General features: G+C 47.8%; 1 protein-coding gene across 1 annotated transcript; it reads right to left on the bottom strand.

Annotated features, from left to right (window-relative positions):
• Nucleotides 1–343: 343 nt before the first annotated feature.
• Nucleotides 344–8318, bottom strand: LOC148677458 (phosducin-like protein 2). The gene is made up of 6 exons (XM_088633361.1): nucleotides 8204–8318; nucleotides 7398–7509; nucleotides 6410–6500; nucleotides 5644–5787; nucleotides 3007–3215; nucleotides 344–529 (listed from the first exon to the last, which is right to left on the bottom strand). The coding sequence occupies exons 1-6, from the start codon at nucleotides 8207–8209 to the stop codon at nucleotides 396–398; spliced, it is 696 nt and encodes a 231-aa protein (XP_088489487.1). The 5' UTR covers nucleotides 8210–8318; the 3' UTR covers nucleotides 344–395.
• Between the last annotated feature and the right edge of the window lie 4000 nt (nucleotides 8319–12318).

Below are 12318 nucleotides of genomic sequence, written 5' to 3' on the forward strand. Positions count from 1 at the left end.
CTCTCGTCCTGAAAGAGTAATCTGTTGCACTTTTAAATATTAACAGAGCTGTCACATCACAAGATTTCATATGGAGTATTACAGAGAAAACTTTTTTTTTCTGAAGATCACATCTGTTCAGTGTATCTAGTCAAGGGTTTATTGGCAGACAGTGGGAGAAGTAAAGTTCTGTGGACGAAACTTGTAGTAATTGTAATATTTTATGTATTTACATGCTTGAATTGTTCATATTAAAGGAAATGTCCCCACAAAATGAAGAGCCGGGGGTGGAGTGTCTAGGTGTCACCCACTGCGCTGATACCGTCAATCTCCCCGAGCAGGCCATCAGAGAAAACAAAGTGTGGGCGGAAAAAATCCGTTTATTGCGTTGGCGTCTGCGGTCAGCGCTGTGGCCCTCAGGAGGAGCCGCCCGGCCCCTGGCTGCAGCTGTGGAGGATGGAGGACAGCAGCATGGCCGCCGCGTCCTCCCTGAGGGGCCCCGGGCGCTCCGCAGGAACGGCCCCCACCGCGGCCAGGATCCACTCCAAATCTGGAAGGGCAAGCGGCACAGCCTGACGCCGAGCCCACCGGAGAGAGGCTCCACGGGCTCAACAGACCCTCAGGCGCAGGATCACGGAGTAAAGGCTAAACACGGGAACGAATACTTATTCTGTTATGGTGCTCGCACTTTACAACTTCGGAGATGTTCATTTAGATTAGTCTGATAGGAATAGCTGAGAGGGTCTGGAGCAAGGAATGGAGGGAAATTAAGGTCATTTTCCAAACATTCATCTGTCTTTCTCATCATTTCTTCCAATCCAGGGTCATGGAGCAAACGTATCCTACCCCAGCGGGCGGCGGGCACCGGACACACACAGACACAGCTTTCTCAGAAATCAATAACCCTTCCAGTATACCTTGGACCGTGGGAGGAAACCAGAGCACCGAGACGAAGCCCACATGAAGACAGGGAGAACATGCAAACTCCACACAGACAGCAGCCCAGGGCCCGAATCGAACCCCCGTGCTGCGCCAGAACTTACACCCTTCTGAAATGTTCCCAGGGTCAGGTGGTATAGCAGTTAGGAGTTTAACTGCCAACCAGGAAGGAGATCAAAATAAACACGATTATCAGGAAAATCAATAGCTGCACCACGACGTAAAAACAAAAACACAGACGATAAGCACTCGTCCGTTATTAAACTGAATCCACTAGAAATCTGTGTGCAAAACGATGACCACACACAGGGAATAGCTCACATTCTTCAACAAGGTTAACAGAGTCTGGTGCCAGGGTGCTGAGCACATAGCGCACAGAGGGTATGAATCCCCAACATCCTGGAGCTGAACAGCATGTCCACGCTGGTGTGAGGAAAAATCTTTCAAGACCAGAGCAATAATAATAATAATCATAATAATAATCATAATAATAATCATAATAATAATAATTTCTTATATAGCTCTTTTCTGGACACTCAAAGAGCTTTACAGGTAATGGGGATCCCCTCCACCACCCCCAGTGTGCAGCCCCACCTGGATGATGCATTAACTCCTTTGATATTTACAGATGCTTTAGTGAAAATATTGGAATATTGCCAACTGTGGCCATGGTACCGTATGCTTGCTGACAGAAAGAGCTGATAGATTTTTGTCCTTTCTACGTCTAGTGACAGCTCTGCGGTCACAGGTAGATAGCGAGGCAGAACGGAAGAGCGCAGCCTAGATCACTGAGGGAGGAGAACGCCTGCCCTCTAGTGGACACAGTGGGTCTCTGCATCCTGCTCGGGTCTGTACAGGCTTCAGTTCCAAGGCAGCAGATAATAACACTAACTTCTGAAGAAGGCTCCATGGCCGAAACGTTGTGTTTTCTTTCTTCTCTTTTCAGCATGGAATAAACCTGTTACTTGTTCCTTTGCAGACAATAACCAAGTGTGACGGATTTAATGAAGCAATAACCCCCCAAAACTATCATGTTATTATCCATATTATTATTATCATCGTCTGTGCACATTCACTGTTCATATTGCCTTGGCCTTGACAGGGGACTGCTGCTGTTTTTACGGATGTTATTATGTTCGATAAGATAGGATCTCTCAAAACCCCGGGATGTTACTTGCTTCTGTGAAAAGATGACTTCAGCCTGCGGTCAGTTTGTGTCCGGCACTCAGTGGACCAAGACAGGAATAATTGATTTAGGCACTGCGCTCAAGACGACATGCTGCGCTGCTCGCACAAAATAAGCGATGCCTAAACTCAAGACGAGCCTTCCAGTGCCCCAGAGCAGCGTATTGCTCACACTGGAGGCAGGCTTCAATCCCACCCTCTCTTCAGCAGGCCTTTACCTGCCCAGTCCTGCGGACGGGAGTCTGTCTCCTGCTCCTCAAGCCCAGCCACTCACTGCCCCCTGCTGGCGGAGTCCATTCGGGGCGTTCGGCTGCGAGGGCAGCTCCGCTGGCACGGCCTTTCAATACCAGCATGCTCTGTACTGCCCCCCTCATTTTTGCAAGTGGTGTATTTTGCTTGGATTACTCACAGAGTAGTCAGTGTGATGGAATCGGTATTCCGGCACATAGGGGCAGCACCATCCTGTTTTTACAGGACAGGGTTGCTAGCCTTGTGCCCAACCTCCAACATGGAGGACCTGGCGCCTGACGTGGGACAGGAACCCACAACCCTGAGGTGATGAGTCTCCTGCTCTACCAGCAGAGCTAGCCGGGGCCCTGTGAGCGTGAAGCATGATGTTTAATCAGATGGACGTGCTACAGTAGGTGATATAACACTGAGAAACCTGGAAGAGGTGAAGAATCTGACTCGACCATGGACCCCAGACCTGTTGCCCTTCGGACAGAAAGCAAGGGTGCAGAGTTTTCCTATCTGTCTCACGTCACTAAGGACATACAAGCGCACATCCACAGTTATTCCACATTTACTGTAAGAATGAACCTGTGATAAAGTGAAACCCAGTGTTATCGTTGCTGTTATTGTTCCCCAGGAAGCTCTCATGGAGGCAGCTCGCCGGACACTCACCCTCCTCCAGCATGTTCCTGCCCCCACACTGGGCCTCGCCGATGAGGCTGGCGTGGATCCGCCCGGTCCTGTACAGGAAGACGGTGGGAAGGTGCCTGTCAGGGTAATTTGGGATGCAGCTGTCAGCCACGATTCTCAGGAATTTGGTCTCTGGGAACCTCTGGGCCAGGCGGCCGAGGTGGTGATTGAGGCGCGTGCAGACCGGAATTCTGGAAGGAGAGAGGAGCGCACGGCTCTCAGACAGAACTGCCACAGCGCCACCAGCTGCTAACATGAGGAAGTGGACAATGAAAGGAAAAAATCCAGGAGATGTGTTATGCATAAAGCCTTTAAATTATTGTATGTTTTTATAGAGTTATTATATATGACTTATTAAATATGACTATGTGATCTGTCATAATTATTAACCTGTCTTGTAAAGTAACTAGTATATAGTGGCTCACAGTAAACTCGTTTCTAAACGGATCATCTGTCTGGAGTAAAAGCACATGGGCAGACGACAGGCCAGTGATGGGAGACGAGCTCCCAGACACACCTTTGCCTGCCAGAAGTCAATGTAAGTATGTCTTGGGGCTGTGGAGTGTCCAGAGGAAACCCACATGAACATGGGGAGAACATACTAACTCCAGGCAGACAGCACTCCAGGTCCAGAACTAACCGCAGCGCCACTGTGCTGCCCCTTATTTGATTTATCAACAATAATAACACACAGCACACATTAGCGGTGTGATTGATTCAGGACTGGCCAGCTCCTCTGAGTCCAGAATCCGGCAGGATCCAGAAGCTTCTCCAAGACAACCCTTACTTAATCAGTTCACCCATTCTCCCAAGCGTGGAGTGGGCCAGAAAGGAGAGAGATTTAACTCCTGTTCCGGTCTCCTGTTCCCATCTCCTGTGCTGTTTTATTTTTTTCCTGTTCCAGCTATGTGGCATAATAACCTCAAGATGGCACCATGCCTCAAGCTTCTGCTGCTGAGGGAGGTCGTAAGTGCCACGCTTTACAGCTGTGTTCACATCAGTGACATCATTGCCTGTTTCCCAGGTGCTGCTCTTCCTGACTCACACGTCTGGCTGTTTCTGGCTCTTTCTTTGGCTTCTGTTGGCGAGGGTGCAGCTGACATACTCTGACACGTCCTGCAAGGTTCCGTTAGCGATGAAAAGAAACCTTGCAATATCTCGACAGGAAACGGGAGCTGCAGTCCCAGTTTCTGAGAACGGTTATTAAATCTCGGTAACAAAATAAATTAATTGACAGTATAGAAAAATTTGACAAAATCTGAATGAAGCACAAAATCGGGAACGTTGTGAAATGACCGTATGAGTGTCATACTGTTGCCAACCCCTGGTCTCGCCACAGGAGAGAGCAAGAGTGTGAGAGAATTGGGACATGAAGTGGCCCTTCCTGCTCACTAGTCACTGTAAAGGCTGATGAACTGTGTGTGTACGAGCAAATAAATACAGGCTGTGCAGCAGACATTTCACCCCAGAAATGTTGCAACGTGATCTGCATGCAGAGTTAACTAGTAAGTAGTATTTGTCGGCAAAACCGTCTGGAAGTCGAGATCAATATTTCTGTTGGATTAAAGAGATGTGTCCACAAGCCGGCTTGTTCACAGTGTCACAGGGCCACTTCACCTCACTGGGAGTTCTGTTCCCTCATTCTGAATCACAGAACAGGGCTCTGTGACACCTGGAGATTTTGTCTATTTTGTGATGGAGGTTTTACAAGACACTGTGTCCATTTTACTTTCATTGCAGTTTGAAATGCACTCATCAGTGCAGATTCTTTCTAACCTGGAGATAAGAAAATAGTGTTTAATTAATGTTTCTGTGAGCTGTAGGTGAGAGGAGCGCAGCTCACCCTGTCCCTGCCTGGACTCGGTCCCGGTCGCTGGCGGGCTCCTTGCACCTGCAGCCCCGCTCTCTAAATAGCGGATATCTCAACTCCCCCAAAAATCAGTCAGCAGCTGTATCCCCCTGCAGCTCACAGTTGGCCGCCCACTGGAGCTCAGCAGTGTGAGCCTGGTCAGTGCCTGGAGGGGAGACTCCTGGGAAAAACTAAGGTTGCTGCTGGAAGAGGTGTTAGTGGGGCCAGCAGGGGGCACTCTCACCCTGCGGTCTATGTGGGTCCTAATGCCCCAGTATAGTGACGGGGACACTATACTGTAAAAAGGCGCTGTGCCTCGATTGAGACGTAAAACCGAGGTCCTGGCTCTCTGTGGTCATTAAAAATCCCAGAGAGTTTCTTGAAAAGAGTAGGGTATATTACCCTGGTCCCATTGGCCTTTACCACTCATGGCCTCCTAATAATCCCCATCTCTGAACTGGCTAAATCACTCTGCTCTCTTCCCCACTGGGAGAGTACTGGTGCATCATCCAGGTGGGGCTGCACACTGGTGGTGGAGGGGAGTCCCCAGGACCTGTGAAGCGCTTTGAGTGGAGAGTCCAGAAAAGCGCCATATAAGTGTAAGGGTTATTAATTATTATTAAAAGACCACAACCCTTCCTGTGACTCTTGTGCACTAACACAGAGAGGAGGGGTAACTCGCCCAGTGCAATGGCCCCGTCACTCTGTTTTCTGCTGTGGAGAAAAACGAGCTGTTGCCCGACAGATGCGTGTCCTGTGTGTGGCCTCACCCTGGCCTGTAGAGATGCAGCACCACCCACAGGTGCTCCCCTGCAGCTGTGACCTCCCTCACGTACTGGTCGCCCTGGATCTCGCGCAGCTGGCCGAAACGCCTGCCTCCTGCACGCGCTCTCCACTCCGCGAGGCGGCGGCGCCTGGGTGATGGGAACAAGCACAGGCTGGGCCTCCACCATGCTTTCTCTTGGCATTGTGGCATGGTTGTCATCCTTTTCTCCGGTCTGGGGCTCTGGATCACTGGGGTACTGGGGTACTGGGTCACTGGGGTACTGGGGTACTGAGGAACTGGGTCACTGGGGTACTGGGTCACTGGGGAACTGGGGAACTGGGTCACTGGGGTACTGGGTCACTGGGGAACTGGGGAACTGGGTCACTGGGGTACTGGGTCACTGGGGTACTGGGGAACTGGGTCACTGGGGTACTAGGGTACTAGGGTACTGGGTCATTGGGGAACTGGGGAACTGGGTCACTGGGTCACTGGGGTACTAGGGTACTAGAGTACTAGGGTACTGGGTCATTGGGGAACTGGGGAACTGGGTCACTGGGGTACTAGGGTACTGGGGTACTGGGTCATTGGGGTACTGGGGAACTGGGGTACTAGGGAACTGGGGTATTGGGTCATTGGGGTACTGGGGTACTGGGGATCTGGGTCACTTGGGTTCTGGGGCTCTAGGACTTTTGGTCACTGGGGTTCTGGGACTCTGCAGTACTGGGGCTCTGGGGTGCTGGGATGTTGGGGTGTTGGGGCTCTGCTCTCACCTGTAGGACTCAAGTGCTCGCTGGTCCTCTTCAGAAAACTCATCCTCGGCCTCCTCCAGCTCAGCCAAACCCATCCGCTCATATTCACTGCCTGTGAACCGCAAGAGCAAGACGCCCAGTGGCTCTAGGAACACCTGGAGGACGAGGTGCTGAGAGTCTGCTAACGAGGCTCCGAAAGGCAGCTTCACAACTGGGCATTAGGAAACATGAAGGCCCTCAAGCCTGGTGTCTAGGAAGGTTACAGTACAAGCGGACTGGAAACTACATGACAAGAGTTCTGTAACATTTTCCACCATCCTGCTATGAACTATTTTTTCACATTTTGCTCATGGTGGGATGTAACTGAGTGCATAATGAATATATAAGAAGTCTGGTTCTATTTAGTGATATATTTCATTTCAGGTCCAAAGTAAAATTAATCTTAAATTTAAATTAAGGATCTGACAGAAACAGTAACATGGAAGTACTGTACCTCCCTAATGCTGCACGCTAGGTGGCACCAATATCCTGCAAAAACTAGACCACTTAATTCAGTATATCGATATGCGAGAAAATAGTTGGTGTAAAGCTTCATTGGTGTATTAACTTGATAACAGGCTGATTCCTGTCGAGGGCTCTTTATCACATGGATAACAGCGCTAGGGAACACAGGAGCGATCTGAGAGAAGTACTGTGCTCTGAGGTACAGCAACACGTCCCACAGCCCTGCAGTCGGAGAGCAAACCACTCCTCCACACTGGTAACTGTTGTCAGTGATATTGTCCTGTGGTTTCTGTGACTCAGATGTATAGAAACTCCCAATGCAGTTGTTTTTTTTTGCATTCCAAAGTAGAAGCAAAAAGTAACGTCTCATGCTTTGTTCCTCACCTCGGGGTACTATGTGTGCCGTGGGACACAGCGGTCCTCTGGTCAATAGCACTGCGCAGAACCTGGCCGTCCTGCTGATGCCCAGAACACCTGTCTGCTCTTTTCCCAACAGGGATCTTACCATCCTCGTCTCCTGAAGGCTGTCCTTCACTTTCATCAGGGGGCTCCTCCTTTGGAGGGATAATCCCGAATCTCCTCAGGATGTCATTCCACTCCGTGTCTTCAGAGGGGTCCTGGGAAGGACATTGGCCGGGGAGTGGGACGTCAGTGTCCGGAATGGGCACCAGCCCAGCACAGTGGATATCTGCAGTATTAACCCTGGGTGACTTGTGTTGTAGCCCATTTAGCCCAGCCTTTCAAGTTCCTCTGTGGCATCAAGCCAGGAAAGGAGCTGTCTTGTCTTACAGGACCAGTTAATATCACACAGACCCCTGCTACATTTCCAATAGAGCATGAAGTAATATCAATAATAATAATATACAGTAGCACTCTGAGTCTCTGTAATAAAAAAAATACATTTTTATAAAAGAAAGAAAGGAGAAATCAAGGAGCTTACAAATGACCAAGCAGGAAAACAGTGAATCAGACAGTTTAAAGTGGTGGACGTTGATGTTCCTGGATTATTACTGTCTTCATCTCTTTCATCTTCAACACTGCAGCCACAGGGAGATTTGATACTCTCATCCCCTGTAGCATCATCCAACACATTGGACACGGCTTTAAATTGGTCTCGTTCTCATTATTTTGTCTTTATATTATTAATCAGAAAATTATTAATATTAGAATATTGTATTTGACAAGTCTTCATGTGATGATTCCAAAAGATAAAAATCAACTCAATACTCTTTCTACTGCCATGAAATGCATTGTGTCATTTTCTTCAAATACAATAATACATTTTAATAATAATACAAGCAATATCTTCACCTGCATTTCTTCAGAAAGGATTCTGTCTCCAAATGCAAAAACTAAGAAGTGCACTTCAGACCTCACACTTCCATTAAGGTCTAGATACTACAAAAATGTTTATTTTCAAACTTTGATGACATATGAAAATAAACGTTTAATGATGTCACAATATTCACGACCAAGGGTCTGCTTAAGTAACAAGGACAGAAAGATTTTGAAAGCTCTAAAGTCTCTAACACTGTGCACCTGAAGGGGAAATGACACTGAATACATGTGCTTTTGTCTTTTTAAACTATTTGATTTTTTAAGATTTTTGGAGGCACTGATAAACTAACCTCCAGTATGGAAGCCCGTTTCCGCCAGGGTGTAAAAAAAAAACGCTCTGTGGTATCTCGCAATTCCGACTATATATCTCGCAATTGCGACTTTATATTTCAGAATTGCGACTTAAAAACTCAGAATTGTGACTTAAAAACTCAGAATTGTGACTTTATATCTCTCAGTGGCGACTCCTGTAACGCATACGGCGAGCCGGCTTACCGGAGCGGTGACGTCACCGCCCTTCCCTGTGAACAGCAGGGTCCTTTTGTCATGGTGACGGACTCGGGTCCCAGGGCTTGTGCCCTCGCCGCTCCCTCCCTAGTTCCTGCCTCACTGCATGGGCTCGAACCCGGGTCTTGCCCGCTGAGCTCAAGAACACTTTCTTCAGCCCCACCGGCCAACATCCCTGTTATGCGCAGGGGAGGGCGGTGCCGTCACCACACTGCAACCAGATCGTACAACCTGTATGTCGGCCGCTCCGTTCCCCTATATTCATGAATCGTACAGGATCATAGGGTCTATAGGCCTGAAGACTTGTCTTGTACAGTGCCCTGATAAAAATCAAATTACACTAATTTATATAGAATCCCATTTCCCCCAGTGAGGCTTCCATAGTACTCGGATGGAATACGGTGGGCTTTTTAAAAAAAAAGTTTTTATTTAAACACCAGAAATACAAAAACGGAGACAGAAGATGAAAAAAAGATACAGAATAGACACTTCACGTCCAGAGGAATTCACAATTATAGAAGCTGAAACTTGTACTTTTTACATATTTCCATTGTATGTCCTTATTTACTTAAAAAAGAAGGTCTTGAGCTCCGCTGGCAAGACCCGGGTTCGAGCCCATGCAGTGAGGCAGGAACTAGGGCGGGAGCGGCGAGGGCACAAGCCCTGGGACCCGAGTCCGTCACCATGACAAAAGGACAGACAATGAAATACGGGCATTTCGAGGTCGCAAATGTGAGATAAAAAGTCGTAATTCTGAGTTTTTAAGTCGCCATTGCGAGATATAAAGTCGGAATTCTGAGACAAAGTCGCAATTGCGAGATACCATAGCGCAGTTTTTTTTTTTACTCCCGGCCGGAAACGCGCTTCCATACTTCCGTTTGCTGCCCCTGAAGAAGATTAGTTATTTTTCAATGGCACATTGACATGGTTTTGGCATAATAACATTACCCAGAGGTTTGTCTTCTTTCTGTTTACAACCTTTTGTAGAAATATTCTCAAGAATAGTTTCCCTTTTCCTTGTTCTTTTCCGCAGTTCTTAAGCTAACAACTGCTTCAGACTGCCTGACACGTCTGGAGAGTCCTGCCATAAGCTTTCTGGCAGGATGCCATTGAGATCAAGCCATCATCAGCAATGATGACAAGGAGGAGAACCTGTTCCACCTATCGTTTTGTGTAGCAGATATTTGTACAGAATATTTTTATTTGAGACATTTTTATATTGTCCCCGTCTATCACAGGGTACACACAGACACGCACACTCACACCGGGGCCAGGTACATCCTGGGCAGGACACCTGTCCATCACAGGGCACACACTGATACACACACTCACACCAGGGCCAGGTACACCCTGGGCAGGACACCCGTCCATCACAGGGCACACACTGATACACACACTCACACCGGGGCCAGGTACACCCTGGGCAGGACACCTGTCCATCACAGGGCACACACTGATACACACACTCACACCAGGGCCAGGTACACCCTGGGCAGGACACCCGTCCATCACAGGGCACACACTGATACACACACTCACAGCAGGGCCAGTTTTCTCAGAAGCCACTTGGACCACCCAGAGGAAACCCATGCTGGCTGCACCCCAGGTCTGGAATTGAACCCGGTGACCCAGGCTGTGACGCAGCAGTGCTGACCACTGCACCACTCTGCCACATTTTTTGCATAAAAAATTGTTTAGAACAACTAAAGGTAGAGAAAACATCACATCCAGGTTAGAATTCTCGACATGTTCTTTGTTCATTTCAGCTTTTGTGGGTTAAAAATGGGTATTTCTGTTATAAGAGAACAAGAAAAAAATGGTCTCAGAATTGTGAACTGAAGAGCTACAACCCTGTATGAGCACTTAAAAACAGCTTTTTTGGTTAGCTATAGAAATCTACAGTCTCCCTTCTGAAACAGTATGTGTTGTGACCAGATGCGCACTTCAAGCACTTCACTCTGAAAACAATTTTAGAAACATTCAAATTAGTATCAGGCTCTTCTCTGAAGTCCACTGTTACAGAATTCGAAAAACCTCAGACTCCAGCCTGACATCTTCGTTTTGCAGGTTTTATTGACTGAATTTCCATTTCAAAGGCCAAAGGGGCTTTTAGACTATAGGTTTAAAAAACCAGGCACCCCCAGAAGTAGTAGGCAATCAATTCCCCAATACGGACTATCTTTATTAACATCTCCACTTTCGATTACGACTCCCACCTTCACAGCGTTGTAAGTGGATGGGTCTGACCTCCTCAGTTTTCCAGATTGAGGAGCTTCTTTGTTATCAGGCTGGCTTCAATTTGCTCCCTTTTGCTCGTCCAAGCTGTGGCACAAACAGGTAGTCTTGGAGAGCCTCATTTGCCCTTGAGCGCTGGTCCTTTCCTCACAGGTCTCCTGCAGCCTTGCAGTCTCAGTTCTCAGCATCGAAGAACATCAGGGAGGTTATAAAGGACAGGCCATTCCACCCATCCAGCTCTTGTAATTAGGCAGTAGTTAGTGGAAAACATGGCTGGGTCGATTGTTCCAGACTCCCACCGGTATGGGAGTGTCTCTGTTGTTATGCCCCTTCCTGATGTTCCTCTGCTTCTTGTTGGGCCACTGAGGGCCAATGACCTTGCTAAATGTGGAGGTTCGTCCCCTCTGACCAAGCCCAGGTCTGGAGCACAACCAGAAAGCCTTTTCCAAGGGCCAAGAGACTGAATTTGTTTCCATGAATTCATAAGCGATTAAAGGATCCCATGCCTCCCTTTATTTTTCTCAGTACTGTTTTTCTGAAAAGAAGATAAAGGAGGATGTATAGTATTTGGGCATTTACTGTTTTATTTTTCAGAATTGATCAACAAAAGTGAGCAGCTGTCGTTCAATGCGTCTTAAATCTTAAACTAGACGCAACACAGCAATACACCACACCAGTGTCCAGTATTCAACAGTGCTGTTATTGTCTGGTTGAACAACAGGGGCAAATAAAAACAGCTTGCAGAGTGGAGGCATAGCTGAACCGTTTGAAAGTGCTAAGAAAGGTTGAGCGAAGACACAACAAAGTGCTTTTTATGAGAGAAAGCAGCTCTTGATGTGAAAAACCAAGCCTGTGTCTGGGGACACCACAAGTCTCTGCCTGGAGCGAAAGTATTTATTCTCATGGAGAGAGATTTTCAGATCTGCCAGTAGTCAGAGCTGCTCTTTTTCTAACGATCAGAAACATTTGGTTAAAAGTTCCCCTCTTGTTTCAAAACCTGTGATCAATTACACTTAACACACTCCCAATGCCCAGGCGTCTCTCCTTGATGCCTTCATTGCTCAGAGCTGAAACTGTGTACAAGGTGAGGAGACTCATAAATCGTAAAGGAAAATGTGATGCGTTTCCTCCTACAACTGAAGCCGAAAAAAGTGTGGCTCTTTAAATTCCAGACTTTCCACCCACAGCTTTTCTTCACCTTATCTTCCAAGCCAGGAGTCAGTGGCAATGTGTTCGCTGTGCTGTTACAGAGCGCGCCGCTGTCTCTGGCGATATATATGAATGAGTTCTGGTGGCGTCTGTCGCCACTGTACAGGCCCTGCGCTGTATCTGATGTCCAGGTCAAC

This window comes from Lepisosteus platostomus, chromosome 1 (genome assembly GCF_059453375.1).
Source record: "Lepisosteus platostomus isolate fLepPlt1 chromosome 1, fLepPlt1.hap1, whole genome shotgun sequence".
Taxonomy (NCBI): Eukaryota; Metazoa; Chordata; class Actinopteri; order Semionotiformes; family Lepisosteidae; genus Lepisosteus; species Lepisosteus platostomus.